At 35.8% G+C, this 19,745-nt stretch overlaps 2 protein-coding genes across 2 annotated transcripts; one reads left to right on the forward strand and one right to left on the reverse strand.

The window, feature by feature from the left end:
* Window positions 1-5,084: 5,084 nt before the first annotated feature.
* LOC104248426 (uncharacterized) lies at window positions 5,085-8,448 on the forward strand. The gene is made up of 7 exons (XM_009804671.2): window positions 5,085-5,381; window positions 5,525-5,596; window positions 6,567-6,640; window positions 7,094-7,253; window positions 7,816-7,896; window positions 8,010-8,105; window positions 8,223-8,448. The coding sequence occupies exons 1-7, from the start codon at window positions 5,226-5,228 to the stop codon at window positions 8,262-8,264; spliced, it is 681 nt and encodes a 226-aa protein (XP_009802973.1). The 5' UTR covers window positions 5,085-5,225; the 3' UTR covers window positions 8,265-8,448.
* Window positions 8,449-8,823: 375 nt separating this feature from the next.
* LOC104248427 (DNA mismatch repair protein MSH6) lies at window positions 8,824-19,522 on the reverse strand. The gene is made up of 21 exons (XM_009804672.2): window positions 18,416-19,522; window positions 17,730-17,823; window positions 17,494-17,596; window positions 17,357-17,410; window positions 17,150-17,224; window positions 16,782-16,850; window positions 16,584-16,667; window positions 16,294-16,485; window positions 14,828-15,378; window positions 14,625-14,754; window positions 13,652-13,743; window positions 13,382-13,560; window positions 13,109-13,311; window positions 12,918-13,019; window positions 12,073-12,235; window positions 10,766-11,055; window positions 10,557-10,694; window positions 9,998-10,077; window positions 9,771-9,870; window positions 9,392-9,521; window positions 8,824-9,170 (listed from the first exon to the last, which is right to left on the reverse strand). Exons 1-21 carry the CDS (start codon window positions 19,296-19,298, stop codon window positions 8,938-8,940), a joined length of 3,945 nt encoding a protein of 1,314 aa, XP_009802974.1. The 5' UTR covers window positions 19,299-19,522; the 3' UTR covers window positions 8,824-8,937.
* Window positions 19,523-19,745: the final 223 nt, after the last annotated feature.

The following is a 19,745-nucleotide window of genomic DNA, read 5'->3' on the forward strand; positions in this document are numbered from 1 at the left end:
CACCTTCCCAATGTCGGTTATCAGGCTAATATACCGGGACATGGGTTCGCATTGCCTCAGTTTCAAAGAAGGCTTGTCAATCGTGAAATCAGAGGATGTTTCACAGAGTCCGGGGATACACTCTTCAAGGCAAGGAGGTACTGTGGTCTTATCCTTAGACGAGCGTGAAGATAAAGAAGCTTTGTCATCTTGGGAAACAGTTCTAGAGGTCTTCGCCATTTTTACTAAAAGATCTCAGAGGAAAAGAGAAAAACTAGATGAGGTACGAACACAAGATAGAAGTGAGAAGATCTGTTGAAAGTTTGGAGATATGATGAAGAGTGAGGAAAGAAGGATTGGAGTATTTATAGGGGCCAGTAGCGCGCGTTGGAAAAACCAAAGGACGGCCGACCGTCGTAATCAATTCAAGGCTTCTCAAGAGCCGTACGAACGTGACTTTTGAACATCCCCTTTTTGTCACATTAACAGTTCACATGACATAATTGACGTAATGATAAAGGTATTGAAGAGTTGAAGAAGTCAAATCGTTCCTTGTTATTTCATTCCAAGGAACACGGAGACTATCTGTACACGGTCAAAATCAAGGAAGGCTCATTTTGAGGCTTCTATGATACTCCGAGTCTGGCCTCGATAGGCTCGAAGCAAGATCCAGGGCTCGCCCCCGAAGCACCCATCTCGAGAAGGTATACCGAAGACTCATCGTGGCATACCTCGAGGTAGCACGAAAACCGACGATAATCATGGAAAAACGGGAAGTTCCCAAGGGCACGTGATCGGAACTGACAGGGCCTGCCCTGCAAGAATAGGACAAGTTAGTACTGAGCCATTATACAGTTGTACCAATAACATTTCCCACCCCTCCTATATAAAGGGGACCCCTATCATCTTGTAAAGGATTCGGATTATTACACAACATATTGAATACAATACAACATTCTCTGCTCTTTGCTTAAACAATTGTTCTTCACATTTATTGTTTATTCTTTCAGTGCTCATCCATTGTTCATTTATTGTTCTTCATTTATTGCTCATTATTGACCACAAAAGGCCATCTTTGAGGCCCTCATTATCATTAATTCTTCATCAATTATTCATTGCTATTAGCTCCATCTAGACCTCGAGGCTCTGCTCCAGCCAGCTCGAGGCCCAGCCTTGTAACCCTATCGGTTTGCATTTCTTATTTTCTTTGCTTACACTTAGCATCTATTATCTAACAATTAATATTGAAATAAATCACGTATTTTTAGAACCACAAAATCAAATATAATTGTAGTTAGCATTTTCAAAGTAAACAATATATAAGTATGTTATTAGTGATTAAATAATACTATAATTTTGAAACTTTTTTGTACTATCAATTTATATAATTTAAATTCTTTGTGAATTTCATCGGTCATTATTAATGAGTTACTGTACGTAGAATTGTTGCTTTCACGCCCAAAAGTTTTAAAATTCACCTAGGACGTGGATAAAATATTTGTGAAAATAGAAATCTTCATAAGCCAATAATTTTCTAATCATCACAATATAGTGCCGACCACTCTGTCACAGACTATAGCTTAGCTTTTCCCCAAATTTGCAAGAGTCCGTTCTCACAAGTCACAACTTGTCCCTTGATAAAACCAATAGGGCGACTCAGTCAATAGTTCTTTGCTTAGCTGCTAGTGTCAAATTATACCATCCAAATGTAATATGCCAAGTTGCATTTAATTTAAAGCTATCTTTTATTAACTTCCTTTTCCTCATTTCCTTCTGTTTGCCACTTTTTCTGATGTTTCCATTTGGATTTGTAGGGACCCTCCATGTAAGCCAGTGGACATTAGTGATTAGAGAGACGTGATAAGAACGAGAAGAAGATAAGCATACATGTCAGCAATCAAAATATAAATATCCCCCCATAGCTTACAAATGTGTTCTTTTAGAAAAACTCTAGAAAGAAGAAATCACAACTCCAATTTAATTTTGTAAATAGTCAATACGAGTTTACAGCATTTATAGAATTTGAATTTGATGGATCGATATTCTAATTTGAACTCACTGTACTTTTTAAATTATAATGTAAAATTCAATATTTCTTAAAAAATTTATAACTGTGTATATTCAGTATAAAAAGTATTGAATTTATATTCCACCTGCCTTTGCTTGAATTATAATCTAAATATAAATATATTAAAACTTTTATATATGTTCGAAAGTTTTGTTTTTGATCGGTTTCATATTTTATTAACTGGTATGGGAAAAACATTAACAAATACCTTTGGTATGAATAAAATTCACAAAATTAATTAAGATAGAGAGACATCAAGACAACATGGGCCGTACTCTCAAAATGGTCCCTACAGAATCATTCTTCTTTTTCTTCGGTGGGAGCGCGTTGCAAATTTTTTGGATAATTTACGAATAGGTCCCCACAAGTTTTTAAAATTGTTGGCAGCCGAACAACTTATACTATAGCCGTTCATCAAACAATCAGACACCTCATATTCAAACTATTGGAAGAGAGAGCTTCACAAATTCAAAAATGGAATACCGGTAGACTATTAAACTACAAATTGATTAATAATTCTTGGGGACTCTAGTTTCTAGATAATGCATAATTAGTTGCCTTTTAATTAAATAAAAATGGAAACAAAACACTTGAATATTCCATCTTTTAGTTAATTACAAACTTAACTCATTTTCGTATGTTGTTTGTTATACGCACTTAGGTGGCCACGTACAAATACCAGAATCATAGGACCCTACTTGACTTTTTATTTTTCAATTCAACCAAAGATCAAGAAATTAAGTTTTATCCAACCATATTGTAAAAATATTTGCTGAAAACTAGTTAGTTGTACGTAAGTATTTACTCTGAATAAGGATTGATAACCTAACAAAAAAATCAAGTAACGTATAGTAATCCGACAAATTACGTTGAGCATTTAAAATTTATTTGCGACATTAATGAATGGACTTAATTCATTGAACAATACTATTATTAAAGAAATTAGCAAACTTTAGCTTGTTGTAAATTTCATAACAAGAACTTGTCGGAGCTTACATATATGTTGCACATCATCCCTCATTATAAAATTACTACTTGTTTATTTGTGTATATTTTCTTCTTTTCCTTTCATTAAAAGAGAAATTTCGTTTATCTCTCTTATATAGGAAGGAGTAAGGGAGAAGAAGGGTTGGTAAGTTAGTTTGTGGCAAAGATATAATGGTTAAAGTGGCTAAACTAACTTTATTTTTCTCCATCTTAAGCTAAACACGAATGATCGCTTATCAATATAATAATGCTTAATTAGTTACTCATCAAAGTAATTTTCTATTGAAATAGATATAGATTAAATTAGTAAATACAAAATATTTTTCATATTTATATATAAAATTTAATTAAACATCAGCGTAAGTGTTGCATCTACTACTAACCTTGCATGTTTGTCTATGCACTGAAATGATTATGAAAGCTAAATTCAAGCATCTCGAATTATGCCCAACAAGAAATTAAATTAAATCATAAACATTAAAAAACAAAATTATTGCTATCCCTTAATATTAATTATTTGAGAGTTAAATAATATGAGTATAATTTATAGCTGAACCACCCAAATAGTTATATTTGGAACAACAACAACAACGACAACCCAGTGAAATCCCACTAGTGAGGTCTGGGGAGGGTAGTGTGTACGCAGACCTTACCCCTACTCCGAAGGAGTAGAGGGGCTGTTTCCGAAAGACCCTCGGCTCAAGAAGACAAAAAGACAAAAGGAGACAATATCAGTAACACCACAGAAATAATATGAAAAACAGGAACAACATGAAATCAAGAAGAAAGATACAAAGCAAAAGTAAAATAGTATCCCTACCAAACTAGTCTCAGAAAATTATGACATAAGGCAAAACTCAACTACCTCCTAACCTACAACCCTAATACTCAACCCTCTAAATAATAGGCAAAAACAAAATATACTAAGAGTCTGCATGCACAGAGGCGGATCCAGGATTTTGAGACCATGGGTGCCAGCGGCGGATTCACCCTATAAATTTGGGTTCCGGTGAACCCATGGTCTTCCGGCAAATTAATTTTTTCATGTATATAATTTACAGAAATGGTCTAATATAATTCTTAGGAACTCATGCACTACAAGGATAAGTGGTGCACCCATCAGAGGCGGATTCAGAATTTTGATACCATGGGTGCACCACTGGCTTTAACGTGGTGCTTATAAATAGTGTCAAAAAATAATTTGATTAATAATGTTAATTAATGTGAGAACTTTTAGTATTTTATGACTTATTATCAATTTTAAATATTATTTAAAGAGATAATTTATACACTTCTTAAACAACTCAGTTTTTACCATCAAAATTCAAAACAAAGAGGGAAAATAAAATGCTAATGACAATTTAATACTGTAAAATTTGAAACTTGTGAAAATTTTAGTGCAAAAAGAAGCACAAAAAATATTACAAAAATCTTAACATATGACTAATTCTTTATATGTAAATTACTTACAAAAATAAACTAAAATATTCCTTAAGAAACTATACTAACAATTCAAAATTCTTTGAGGTTAAAGCAATTAAAAACTTAGAAGCAAAAAGGGTAAATAGAAAATTACTTGAGAGATGGGATTGAGGTTGCCATAAATTGGTATTTGGGGGAATAAAACACCGTAGGACCAGAAAAAATTAAAGATTAAAAAAAAGGAAAGAAAATTGTATAATGAGAAGTCCAAGAGGAATCAATCATTTGTCCTTGGATAAGTAAAACAACCATCTAGCCAGTGCACCACTTATCCTTGTAGTGCATGAGTTCCTAAGAATTATATTAAACCATTTCTGTAAATTATATACATGAAAAAATTAATTTACCGGATGGGTTCACTGGAACCCAAATTTATAGGGTGGATCCGCCGCTGCGGCATGCATGTCGGATAATTGCTTAATCATAGAGGTGGAAAATGGAAAAAGATGGTTAGCTTTGTATATAATTTTCTTTTATTTTCTAAGATCCTAAAAGATTTAATTTAAATTCTTTAAGCGCGTATTGATTATGTACAACTTGTACCTATATATGTGGTAGATTCATTTGAAAATTCCGAATAAGGGCAATCTTGGAATTTCAGCCTCTATCCTCTTGGTATATTTTACGCTCCAAAACTCCAAGAAAACAGAGAAAGAAGAAAAACAGAAAGGAGAAGAAGAAAATTGCCGGGCAAAGTTAACAGATTATTATGAAAAGCAAAACTCAGATGGGAGAAGTGATAATATATGTAGATGAATATAAATTCATCTCTGCTTCAACATATTTATGTAGAATTTGCCATGACGAAGAATTTGAAAGCTGTAAAAATTTAGAAGCTCCTTGTGCATGTTCTGGAACTGTCAAGGTAATTACTACTGATTATTAATTTTTATCATTTAAATGTTCTTTGGGTAACTAAGTTTCTAATTGAGCTGGTTTGATCCTCTTATTTTATTTTTTTGGTGATCACATATTGAATTTGGACTTTTTGTTTTTCTTTTTTTTAAGTTTGCACACAGGGATTGTATTCAAAGATGGTGCAATGAAAAGGGAAATACAATCTGCGAAATTTGTTTACAGGTTCGAATTTCGGTTCTTATTTTTTTGATCATTCCAATTTCAAGAAATGAAACTAACAGAACTGATTTTTGTTGGGTTTTCTTTTGTTTTAGTAAATTGTATTACCGTACAAAATCACATATTCTGTTCTTGTCATTTAAAACCATTTTTACTGGTTTAAGGTTCCTTCCTCTGTTTTTTCTTCTACTGAAATGGAGGCAGGCGTAGCCCGTTCTTAATTTTGGTCAAACCTTAATTTTGGTGTCCATTCATACAAAAATTCATAAAACTTTTCGAAATAAAAATAAATATTTAACAAAATCATGTGAGAAGTACTATACGTTCATAAGTATTAATCCAAAATGTTTAAAGCAAAAATGGGGAAATCGCAATTAAATTTGACCCTCTAAATAATATTAAGTTTCGCGTAAAATAGGACATGGAGAATGCACACATTTTGGGAAATGAAGATAATTAACATATGACAGAAATCAGAACACGCTTTCTTTCGATAATATAAAGAATGGAAATGTCTACATCGTCTATGCTTATCTACTTCTTGACTGGTTGCTTATACTTTTGACGTTCAGTTTAAGCTACGTAATTTTCTGTTGCTATCTTCTTCTTTTTCATTTTTTTTTCTATTTGGATTAGGATTTGGATTTGGATTTGGATTTGGATTGTTCAATGTTCATGTATTAACTTTAAAGAGGTTAACTTTTAAGGGTGACAGTATACGATAATTTTTTTACTATCAGATCACCTAGGATAATTTTAAAAAATCAATAATAAATCCTCAAAAAATATAAGACAGACAACATGTAATTGATAATATAAGAATTCTTTACAGGGCACTGTATATGTAAGTGAAGTCCATTTTAAATATCTTCCGTTTATAGTGTTGCTGACCACATCAAAAAAATACTATTAGTTTTTTTTGTACTCTGTATCTGAGTAATTTATAAAGTTGATGACATTTTTAACGTTGCAGAAATTTGAACCTGGATACACGGCTCCACCTCCTAAGAAGGCCGACTTGCTTGATAATACAGCTGCGACAATTAGGTATGTATTCGACCAATTTTCCTCCTGGAAATTTATTTTTACAGAAAAAGAAAGAAAGATAGTTGGCACGTTATATTTGTAGACTAGCCTTTAATGTAAATTTAATATTGCTATTGTCTCCTTCATTGTACTTGATATATAGTTAATACATCCCTATAGAAACTGCCAGGGATGTCTGAATATTTTTATCTCCGACAATGGATATAAATAAGTAATAAGTAGTAGTACAAGTTTATTAAGCAGTTTCGCCATGAGGGGCAATATTTAATTACCATTACTAACGCACTTGTTAGTTAATGAATCTATTCTAATTAAATTATATGCTCTGACTATGTAAGACTTTTTTATGCTATCAATATATATAATTAAATTATATCGGTACGGTACATAGAATTTAAACTCGTTATTAATATATAACGTTGTTAATATATATGGACATTTGGTTGCATGTAGAGGAAATGCAGAAGCAGATATAGAAAATGGAAGGGAAAGAGTGGTTGTTTTGGAGTCAGATTCAGAAGAAGAAGGACAAATGCTGGTGAGGAGTCAGTATTCTGAATGCTCACAAGCAGCAGATAGAAGTGCCTCTTGTTGTCGAACTGTTGCTCTCATTGTAAGCACTTGAATTTTTTTCCTTTTTTCAAATTAATGCTTGAGTTTTGCGTCATTGCTTTTGTATGTTATATAAGTACTAGTTAACAACGAAATAGACAACGTCCAACTCAACATTAATGGTCAAGATGAGAAATTTACGCTTGTAATTGTACTTACCATTCGAATTGTGACATCTTAACCATTAAATTGTCTCTTTGGAAACGTAATAATCAAACATAGTTAATGACAGCCCAAAAACACATGTGCTTCAATGCTGCTTCATAAGTACTATTTTATTATGGAAACCAACATTTAAGTTACTAATTATTTAACTTTCTTCTTGCGATTTGCCCCCAAAAACATGAACCGGAAATAGTCCAGTTTCGGTTATTTTCACATGACATATGCATTATGCACTAGTTCGTGATCCTGTGTGGACATTAATTAACTTCATTATCTTTAATTGATCATTAATATGGTATTTATTAATATCCGTAGATTTTTCCTTTTTGCTTTTTTGTTGGGGGGTTGTCACTTAATGTGGTGTCAAATAACATTATGGTATTAATTTAATTTTGCAGTTCACAATTCTGCTTATGATGAGACATCTGCTAGAGGTGCTCAATGGAGGACCAAGAAACTATCCCTTTACACTTCCTACAGTAAGTGTACCAACTTATCCGATTGTGATGTTGAATAATAAAATGGTAATTTGGTACCAATTTAACTGTAATAAGTAGTTCTTACCAACCTTATTTGTCCTTTCTGCTTGCAGCTGCTTATTATAAAATCCACTGGAATACTCTTGCCCATGTACATTATAGTCCTGTTAATCACAAGAATTCAGATTATCATTAGACAGCAGTATATGGTAATCTCATTTCTATATATTTTGTCAACTCAATCCAACTTCAAGTCCAATCATTTTCTAACATGTTCGTTAGCTCCATAAATACAATCTAAATATTTTGTTTGTTTCTTTATTCAGGATACAGAAGACAGGTTATCCAACTCTGACCAAGACAACTAATACGAGAGTCCTCCCCAATTGTTTATTTTTTTCATTAACAATGTAATTTGTATTTTCTAAGCATCATGCTGATGCTCATCTAATTGGTTTTTTCCATACACGTGGAGAGTAATGAAAGTTTCACAACAGATTCCTTGGCAGTTAGATTGATTATTAATACAATTCCATTGCTTCTTTTAACAAACTACTACAACTTACTGCTATTAGCTTACTTACAAAGACAAATGCGAAATAGAAATACTTATATATTTCAGTTAGGCCAACGACCCTGGCCAAACTCCTCTTGCGATCCAAGTCAAATGGAAGAGAAACCAACCTTATTAAAACGGTTAGATATTGCCAACAAACTAGGTTGTTTGATGTTTCACTATACGAAATTACAAACTGGATGGAGACAACCTACCCCTCCACACCCCTATGCCAACTACTGCCTTTGACCATGTTGTGAAGTCCGCTACCTTCCATGTGGGCAAAATTTGGAATAGTAAAGAAAAAAATTGGCTTACTAACATCTTTTCTTTTGTAAAACTCTAATAGCAACCTTAATCAACGAGGGGACTTTGCTAAAGCATGCTTCTATACAAAATTGGCAACTGAAATTAGTTGCAACAGAGTAACACTAGGGAATAAGAATGCCCATACAGGATTAGGAGATGTACATTAAGATTTCTTTTCAATTTTGTTCAAGGAGTATTCTTGCTCTCCTTTGCAATCCATTCAACTCACAAAGAACCACACCATTGTCACATTTCTCTTCAATAATAAAATTCATCAAATTCTGCACAAGTGCTGCTGTCTTTCTTGTCAAATTCCCATAGGAGTTCTCTTCAGATTGCTTATTGTAACCATTAATTTCAAACTCTTCAGATTTAGCAGCAGCTCTCTGAAGCACACCATCAGGAAGTCCTGAAAAGAGAGTTCTGAGATTAAAGAATGTGGTTCAACAAGCTAAAAGTGAATAAAATTGAGGCCTAAGTTCACAAACTAAGGTTGCAAACCAACGCGAAATGACCCTCTCATTGGATGACAAAAGAGATATCGAGTCCCCTAAACCTTTATGAGGTGGAACGGAAAAGATACATAAAGCAAGACTTCATGATGCAGTAGAAAAACTTTTACACACATACCAGCCAGCCGTGCCACATTGACACCATAACTTTTAGGACATGCACCTGGTGTCAACCTGTATAGAAAAGTAACTTCCTCAAGACCTCCGGACCCTTTCCCAACTTGGCATGCCATATGGCACAGTGACACCTACACAACCAAAGAACATAGAATTCCAAGTAAGTGATCTACTGAGCATCCGATTTTAGCAGGTTAATAGTCGAAATCAAAACAAGTAAGCTAATGAGTATCAACCAAAAGGCATCCGCTTATTAACTGTCTGATTTTATTATTCTTCTAGGTATTGCATCAAAATGTTCAGGCCAAATGCTTGATCTTTAAAGCAATGCACATAAAATACGGCAGTTAAAAGGGAAGTGAAAGATTGGAAGACAGTACTCTGGAATCTTTCTGATAGTCAATAGATAATCGATGATAGTGGGTAGAAAACATTCCTCGACATTGCACCTTGTGGACAAAGTGTTCAAGAACTGATTCACTGCCAACAGAACCAGAAACATAACATAATGATCTTAGGTGAAAATGTTTGAGCAAATAAGGGAAAGAGAATAAAATCTACACCGTAACAAATAATCAAAAATGTTTTTTGTATAATTGGCACATACGCTATTGCTTGTCCATCGGAAGTTGATGTACCGCGACCAAGTTCATCGAGTGCGACAAGTGAATTACGGCTCGCCAAAGACTACAATCATTGATAGTTACCCCAAGCAAACAAATGTTCAGATTACTAAATGAAGACGAGAGTGCAAAATTAATATCAACAACCCAATAATGATCTCCCAATTTAGCTCTTAATAGTGATCATGTCTAAGGCCATCTTAGCAGACACCATAATACAAGTCGATTATTTATTTATTTGTTTACATAACTCTCTCCCCTTCACTCTCAATTAAATAGTTATATCCGAAACAACTGAATGGTAGTCAAGCAATGAATTGATAACAGCCTTTTAGTTGAAATTAATATCAACCCCATTTTGCTCTTAATAATGACCGTGTCTAAGCAGGTACAACGATATAAGTCGATTAATTATTAACTTATGTATTTGTTTACATAATTCTCTCTCCCCTCCACTCTCAGCCAGATGGTATATATCTAACAAAATCAGATGGTAGTCAAGCAATAAATTGATAACAGCCTTTAGAAACAATAAAACCTCACCAGCATTGAAGCAGTTTCCAAGAGTTCTGTCAAGAATGTACTCTGGCCTGCCATAATATGATCTTTGGCCCCCATTCTTACAAATATACGATCGACGGGTGATAAGTCAAAGGATGATGCTGGTACATCAGCTCCTATCTAAGAAGCGTCAAAATCTTTTAGCCATCGATATATGAGAAAACACTAATTTTCTACTGGATGTAACTCACCTGGGCCAAAATTACAGCCATGCAAACTTGGCGCAAAAGAGTGGATTTCCCTCCCATGTTAGGACCAGTAAGAAGGATAAAGCTGGCGTTCGGAGGACCGCCAAGGGAAACATTGTTGGAAACAAAAGCTCCCTTATCTAGAGAATCACTTTTAAGAACAGGATGTCCTAAATTTTCAGCATGAAGAACTGGCACATCATCTTCACTTGGCACTGACTTGATGTTTGGACGACATGTTGGTCCCTCATAGTAATCGCTCGCAATAGATAAACTGATTAAAACATCCAATTCTGCAAGAGATAACAGCCACATTTCTTGTATTAAAGATCCTAATTGTGTATCATTAAGCTTCTTTTGTTTAAATACCTGATAATATAGCAGATGCTCTTGAATCAAAGTTCTACCAAGTATAAATTTAAACTTCACGAGCAAAAAGCTCTTTCTAAAGCAAGAGGATATTAGTTATGTTCAACACAGTGCTATTTACCAGGAATTGATTTGGACATAGTGACTAACCTCCCAATTTCCTCTAATTTGAAGTCAAATGAGCATAATAACCAAGATATTTTTTAACTGAGAAAAAGTTGTTACAAATTAGGGAGCCTCCCTCCGAGTTTGTTATAATCACAGAGACCTCTCCACTTTTCTGGAATGTCGACGCCCTTCCGTTAACTGTTGCTTAAAAGAATCTTATGAAATTAAGAACGAGTTATTGATAGAAAAGAATCACCTTCTTTTTTTCTTCCCTTATCAAAAAAGAATCACCATCTTCTTATCTTGCTTTTTACTTCAGAATACACTATTTATGGTTTCTTATATTTCCTCAACCTTTACTTCCCCTGTTTCTTCGCATACAGAGGAGAGACACAAAAGCAAAGAGACTTCTTTTAGCCTTAATTAGAGATTTTTATGTTTCCAAATCCACTGTTCAGCTGGGGCAGAGCATTTTTTTTAGTGGGCAGACTGATTGAGCTGTCACCAGGAGGACAAAGCAGACAAAAGAATGATACATAAGTTTCCACCTCCAAATTTTCTTAACGAAAGAATACAATCAAGTATGCATGAAAAGGAACAAGTAACTTCCATGGAACATCATGTCGCTGCCCAAAAATATGCAAAGAAAACTGAGAACCTGAAAGTAACCTATTCTTTTTCCACCATAAGCAAGTATGATTTTTTTTTCCAGAAGACTTAACTAGATTCACCATTGAGCACTAATGATAGTACTGCTCCAAAATGAATAGAGGGGGAAAGAGAGACTTAAGAGCAATATCTGATTCCATGTCCAAATTAAGGGTCAACAATACCTGCAGTGATACTAACTAATTCTCTCCACTTATTATGATGTTCACAAAACCGTCCTATCAACCTCTGCAAAATACTTTTTAGCTTAGATTCCTTCTCTGAATCAGCTTGTGAGAGCTCTCCGATTAATTTCTTTAAGACTGGATTCCAGTACCTGAAATAACCCTGCATGCCAGATATTTTATAGGGGAAAGTAGAAGATCAGTAATGGCACATGGCTGGAAATATTGCTTCTATGACCAATTAACAGCCAGTTCTTCTAAAAAGAAAGCAGGTGCACAGCTACTACTAACCAACAAACCAGGTAATTAAACTACAGTTACTGGGTGATGATATACTTGTTTAAACCTAGTACGAAGTCCAATATACCACATAGTAAATTTCCTAGTATCGTTCCTTTGTTTCTAGAATCGCCACTGCTTTAAAAAGATTAAATGAATCTTCATGCTCCTCATCCAACCCAATACAGATAACCACATAAGGAAGGGAGAGTATTTGCAATGAGGACAATAGAACTCATAAAAATCTACAACACTGCAATTAGCTGTTGTTAAGCTGCAGCATCAACTGCATGCATGCACAGCTCAATGGAATAATGAACATGTGTTAAACAGTTTGATTAAAATTAGCAATCTTCTACATAAAGGTTTTGAAACCATCGTCTAGGTTGACTCAAGCATCGTATTAATAGTAATAGGCACCGCATGTAACTACGGAACCAGCTTTGGACTTTCTAAATCTCATTAGCAATAGGTAAATTTTGACTTACGTAGCAAGAAATCTCATGAAGACAATTCACAACCCTTGGTATGTTCAGCATTGGCCATGTAGAAGTATGCCAACTAACCTTTTTCGATGACTGTAATTCGTACTCCTTCGGAATGCTCCTGCACAAACATTCTGGTACTTCCAAAAGGTATGCATCTTTTCCTACAGTCACGTAGTCTATCTGCAATGTTCACACATATATGATTTGGATCTGAATAACTGCCTATTGCTCAATAAACTCCTACTGCACATTAAAATCTATGTTCTTACTGATGAGTCTCCAAGCAGTTTCCTCTGTTCCTTCAAGTGCTTGGATAATTTAAGTTCAATCTCCTGCAATTGTTTACATGCAGCATCATACTCCTCATCAACCCCCTCATGAGGTATAATACGGCCCGAGTTATTTGCTTCTACCCAATCAAAAGCATCCTTGAAATGCTTGAGAATTGAATCTACATCTGGAAGACCTTTACCTATAAATCCAATTAATCCATCAGATACCACCAGAAATTGCAGCATAGTTGAATAATTGAATTTATATACCTGGTGTTAATAGATAATATAGTAGCTTTGAATCCATGTTTTCCAAGATCACCCCAAGTGAAGAGCATGCATGCACCATTGATTCACATCCACGTAAAGCAGATACGAACTCTTGCAGTTGTTTCTTTGCTGCATCCTCGTATAAAATCACTTTATTTGCATTTCTTCCATTTGCTTCACTGCATTGACGCAAATTAAAGAGCAACATACTTAAGAGGTGACTACCTCTAACGAAAAAAGATATTGAATCTGATAATTATCGATCTTTACCTGCTACCAAAGAGGCGTGCAAGCAACCGTTCCATATCAGGAAGCCTTGACAACTCTTTTCTAAACTCAAGAACAAAAGGTAGATTGAGCCCCTAGAAAAGCATTGAGCACATTATAGCATCTCATTTGTCATAGAAGCTCATTAAAAAACTACCACAATATATGCAAGGGCAAAATAAAAAGGGAAAAAGAAAGTTGAATAGGCAAAAAGGACAAGCAAATTCAAGTATCATTTGTCATAGAAGCTCATTAAAAAGCTACCACAATATATGCAAGGGCAAAATAAAAAAGGAAAAAGAAAGTTGAATAGGCAAAAACGACAAGCAAATTCAAGTATAAATATAGTCCAGAACCAAAACATTCGGCAACAAGAATCTGCTAAAGCCACAATAAATGCAATAAACCAATTCTTTATAATATCATTCAGTCTGTATTTGAGAAGATCTGATGTATCAGTTTCACTTTGTGAAGATGGACGGAAGGTCCAGTACCAAGCATTTGCTTACTGCAAAACTATCAAAGCACACTACTCAGCAAGTGAAGGCTCCAAAAACCTTCCACCATCAATCACAAGTAACAGGATAGATGCAATCATGCTGTCAGCAAACGAGTGAACATAATCACCTGTGACATTGTCGCATAATGAATGCTTTCAACCTGGTCAGTCCAAATCATGTGATGCCTTCTTCATTCGATATATCCAACCTTTAGACGGTACTTTACTTGATAGATGGATTGGTAATTTTCACCCTACCCAGCCAAAAAGGGAGAACAAAATGCCACAAGCAAGGACCATGAACCAAAGAGTGCAAAAGTTCACCATCAACAGTACAAACACAGAACTTGGGTTTTTTGCTTTTTGAAAGTTGTAAAGATGACTCCAAGCACAGCCTTTTGCTAAACATTTATATAAAATTGTTACCTTTCTAAAAAAAGACAGTACAAACACAGAACCTTAGGACCCTGAATGTACCTTTAATCCGGCTACAGCATCCTGACGTTCTCTTATGGACTCTGGATGATATAAGGGTCTTGCAAGCCATGACCTGAGCATCCTTTTCCCAAATGCTGTGATACAATGGTTGATTTGAGCGTATAATGTCCTATATTAATGAATGAATCACCTCAAAGTTTCACAACAATATAATCAACTAAATGAAAGTAAGCTAGATATACCCTGAAGAATCTCCATCTCGACTGTTCTCAAATATCTCAAGATTCTCAAGCGCAGCTGCATCAAGAGCCATATTCGGTTTTTGAGTACTATCACAAAAACCAGAAAGGGGAAGTGGTTCAAATTTCGCAAATTTGAGCAGGGATTCGTCCAGAAAAGCTTGCTTCAAGTAGTATAGAGCTCCTCCTAGTGCTGAGAGTGCATAACTCCCATTCCTACCAAGATTTACAAGCTCACATAAAACATCTGGTAGAAGGTTCCTTTCACCATATTCCTCTGAGGTAGTGCTTTCATGTGATTCCATTTCATTTGGAGATGATGTCAGCGGTGGACTGCTCATATTCCTATAGATTGCCTTCACCTCACAAATGGTTCTCTCAGCATCCCAAAATTCAGAGACAGGAACCAACTCATTTACCAGCGGATTACGTGTGTACCGCAGCAGTACTCTCTCAGTCTCAAGACTAAGCAATTTAGCTGGCTTTATTATTTCCACTGGTCTTAACTCAGAAAGCAGACAACACAAGGCACTACAATCTGAATCATCCTCAAACTGGCAAAGAAATACATCAAATTACTAACTTTTCATTTCAGTACAAAATGAAGATTAACCAATAAAGGGATGGAATACAGTACAGAGATGATGACAAGGTTCCTTCAGAAATTAAGAATTTTTAAATAAATACAGTATAGAAGCCCTGCTATACCAAGTGTCATTCAGTCTACTGGCAACAGAATCCCAAGACAAGATTGATTCCAGACAGTAGGCAAGCAGATAGAACAGCCTTATGGCACACCTAATCATCTCGTGCATGCTACACTTGAATGTTCTTGCACTTACTTTCATAACCAAACAAAATAAGTTGTTTCCAAACAAACAGAGTCTCACATTAAATTAACGAGTTGTCAACATAACAAAAAAATTTAGAAGAGATCATTATTTTTTTATCAAGAAAACATGTTGGAGACTTGGGTAAAAACAGCTTAGAAGAGATCATTGATAAAGTAAATAAGAAGGAAGAAGGTGATGCTGATGCTAGAAACCCAAATGAATGTGTGGTCGTAACGAGGTTATAAGGATGGAAAATAATAAATGTCATGAAGTTTTCTTTGTGCTCTTACTTTCAATTATTCAAGAGACATGGTTTGATCTTATAAATAATTACCGTTGACAATTGAATTTTGTGACCTATCGATATGATTGATTAGCCAATTATATGCCCTTAGCCTGTGAAGTGCACATCTCTATATGGGAAGGTTGATGAAAACTAATTCAGGTATGCAACATTCACATTAAGCTAATCAAATTGCATTTAGAGGGAACATTTGTGAAAAACTATCATCCACAGAGAGCAGCCTTGTAGGATCAGACTGATTGACAGCAAACACACTACACATGACTAGGAACAAAATGGCATAAAACTTTTTACCAAGAAACTACAGAAATTCATAAGCAATTGCCCAGTACCTGTCCAATAATAACCTTGCTTGTGGTGATATCCACCATACAGACACCATAAGTACGCTTCCCTTGCAATACAGCAGTTTGAGAGCTTTCAGTCACTGCCATCATATATGAAGCATCAGGGTTTGCTGCGAGCATTTCTCCCTCAGTTAATGTTCCTTTAGTGACCACTGCACATATTTCACGTCTGACGACCTGGGATACAGTATGATGTGTTAGCTACAGAAAGAATTGAAGAAAGTAAAATTGTCATCACTATGACTGCGACAATCTTATGTAGCATTACTGATGACCTTATCTTTAGATCCCTTCTCTCTTCGACGAGTCTCAAGCTGTTCAGGTGTCTCTGTTTGCTCAACCACAAGAACCCTATAACCCTGCTCCATCAAAGCAACTCACAATAAGAACCCTGCCATGAAAAGACCAGGCAGTCTAGCTAACATTTGAACCATAAAGCCAACACTGAGCATTGTGCAATTAGCAATTACGACCTTTCGCGCCAACTTCTCTACATTCATTGAGAAGTTCTTTTCTGGAAATCCACAATGGGGTTGTTCTCCCTGAAGATACAGGCAACAGTCAGCACAGATGCACAGGAACTGAAGAATGAAACTAAAACATCCCATTGCAAAGGAAGAAAAGGTACTACCTTAAAACAGAAACATGCAATTTAATCAAACCGTGATACAGAGCATAAAACACTCACTTTCTGAACAGGGAAAAGCATAAGTGAAAAGTAAAAGATGATGTTGGGACCATTTTTTCTCTTTTAGGCATATCTACACATGGTGACGACCAAATTGTTTTTTATCTTTTTTTCTTTCATTTTTCTATTTCTGGGGGCATAGGCTCAAGTTACCTTCATGTACTGCAAATGAAGTTCCTTGGTTCCAATATGTGCATCCATCTCATAAAGCTCATAGAACTTTCCCATCTGATTCACAAATCATGGGATAATTAAAATTCATCACATAGAGGGCAAACTAAAGAAGATGAAATGAGAAGGCCGCACAGCAACTTCATTGGCAAAAATATTGAGCCATCAATATGATGTCACCATCATTACCTTAAAAAACAGAACTTTATCCATGTGCTTCGACTTGAACTCCCACCATTGTCTCTGCGCATCATTTACACCATTTAAATACTCATTCTGAAAGGGAAAAGAACTCCAAAGATATCAACCCAGGAGAATCCAATTACCTGACCACCAGTTAAACCTTTCAAAAAATTAGGAGGTAGGTAAAGAGTCTTTGGATCATAATTGGCATCTCCAGGGGATCTCCTATTAGCGTCCTTCCTATCTCTGTTTCGGCACACAAGGTAAATTCAGAAAAAGGCCATAACAAGCAAAATGGTAAAACATCACTAGTCTCCACCTAGATCAAATAAAACAAAACAAATAGTGAACTGCAGCAGATATTGCAAGAAGAACTTACTTCGCAACAAAAGGGAATTTCTCTGCTTCACGTTGTCCGAATCTATCTGCTGCACCGCACAGCAGTACGTTATCATTGTTGGTTGGCCTGACACCTGCAAGGCAACAGAGCTGCCACAATTTTATTCCATATTACATTTAAGCCTTAATTTTTTCTCGTCAATTCTACCACCTATGGAATAAATTTTAAATTAACACAGTAACAAACTGCAAATCTAATGCTATTGCCGAATTAGGCAACTTCAGATAACTTACTACAAGTCTACATTTTCATTTGGATCCAACCATCAAAATGTAGTCCAGATTTTTCATTCTTTTTTTTCTACAAGTAGAAATTTTTCCTTCATTTCCGATCTTTCCTGTCAGGTCCTTGCTCCAACCATTTTACATTTCCCTTGCAGAAACGACCATATTAAGTAAGATCAGCAAACAGTTCTTTTTCTTCAATACAAGTTCAAAGAGTCACAATAAGCCATACATACTTGGGGACAACAATATTCATGGTTTAATATGCTCATGTTATGGATAAGATATATACCCATAGCAGGTCAACCATAATATAGGGAGCGAATACCTTTATGACAGTGATTATCATAGTACAACGTCACAACCACCAAATATTATGAAGCATTCAACAAGTAAACTGAACTCAAGAGGAACGCAAAAAATGCAGGTTCAATCACTTACAATCCTCATTGGTTTTAACAAGCTCTTTCCCATTTACTCCATTCACTGCATTGTCCACCTTGCTATTAGCACTCTTCTTATCTGCAAGAGTCTTACTCTTCTTGCTCGAACTCGAACTTAACTTCACCCCTTCACCACTCTTCCGCTTCCTCGACACCACCACCTTATCCGCACCCGCTTTCCTGCTTCTCGATCCAACAGCATCATCTTTCTCTTCCTCAACCACCAAGTCCATATCCTCATCAACATCCTCGTCTTCATACACTTGTTTATCCGCAATTTTTCCCCAATCTTCATCCTCAGAATCATCTTCAACGCTCTCCAAATCCTCCAATTTCTCTTCCTCCTCCTCCTCCTCAGCTTCTTCCACCACCAAAGATTTCCGCAACCGCCTCAACTTTCTCGCAGGTGCCTCGACTACCAATTCGATCTTTTCTTCAGCTAAATCAATCATTTCCTCATCACCATCGTCGTACTTAACCAAATGTTCACCAGAAACACCGTCGAAAGACTTTACACAGCCTTCGTACCAAGTTCTATCCAATGGCCAGTAGACCTTAACTCTTTTGCCCACTATCTCTTGCCCGTACGACGGCTTAAGGTCAATAATGGCAGAAATAGGTGCAGTTATCTTCCGCTTCACCTGTAGAGGCGAAGGTGTCGTAGGACTAGCACAAGGACTGGTACTAGGACTATATTTAAGTTTAGGCTCAGCATTAGGGTTAGGGTTAGGGTTAGATTTGACTGGAATTTTTTTAGGGACAAGAGGTGATGGGGAAGGAGAAGGTGAGGGCGAAGTCATTTTAGAGAAGAAAGAAGTGATTTGACTCTGTTGATTGACGATCGGAGATCTGCCATTGCTGGAGCGGCGAGAAGAACCCATTTGAGGCGACTGTAAATGGAGAAGAGAATGGTGACCAGTAGCAAATAGTGTGAGCGGGACGGAGAATATATGTGGGAGTGAATGAGAAGAATGAACTCTGTGGAAGCGGAGACTGTATATATAAATATATATATATATAGTGGTTCTGGCAAATGGCGGGAACAATGAACGTTGAGTGGCGGGAAGCCTCCTCTAAGCCCTTCTTCCTACTGGTTCACTGGCGATTGCAACTCTATTATTGCGCTGCATATTTTTATTTTATTTATTTTTCTGATACTGCTCCCCACCTGCAATGTCACTATAGCAACAGTAAGTTAAAAGGTCACACATTAGGGGTTGTTTGGTAATGATTTGAAATAGTTAATTACAACATAAAATCCCGCATAAGATACAATATTGGACACAGGGGCGGAGCTACCCTTGTTCGACAGAAAATAACACTGTGTA

This window comes from Nicotiana sylvestris, chromosome 9, assembly GCF_000393655.2.
Source record: "Nicotiana sylvestris chromosome 9, ASM39365v2, whole genome shotgun sequence".
NCBI lineage: Eukaryota > Viridiplantae > Streptophyta > Magnoliopsida > Solanales > Solanaceae > Nicotiana > Nicotiana sylvestris.

Coding starts and splice junctions, on each gene's coding strand:
- LOC104248426 (XM_009804671.2), top strand. CDS start 5,226: ATGAAAAGCAAAACTCAGATGGGAGAAGTGATAATATATGTAGATGAA. Junction 6,641..7,093: donor AATACAGCTGCGACAATTAG/GTATGTATTCGA, acceptor GGTTGCATGTAG/AGGAAATGCAGAAGCAGATA. Junction 7,254..7,815: donor GTCGAACTGTTGCTCTCATT/GTAAGCACTTGA, acceptor TTAATTTTGCAG/TTCACAATTCTGCTTATGAT.
- LOC104248427 (XM_009804672.2), bottom strand. CDS start 19,298: ATGGGTTCTTCTCGCCGCTCCAGCAATGGCAGATCTCCGATCGTCAAT. Junction 17,824..18,415: donor TGTTAAAACCAATGAGGATT/GTAAGTGATTGA, acceptor GTTGCCTTGCAG/GTGTCAGGCCAACCAACAAT. Junction 16,486..16,583: donor AGAAGGGATCTAAAGATAAG/GTCATCAGTAAT, acceptor ACTGTATCCCAG/GTCGTCAGACGTGAAATATG.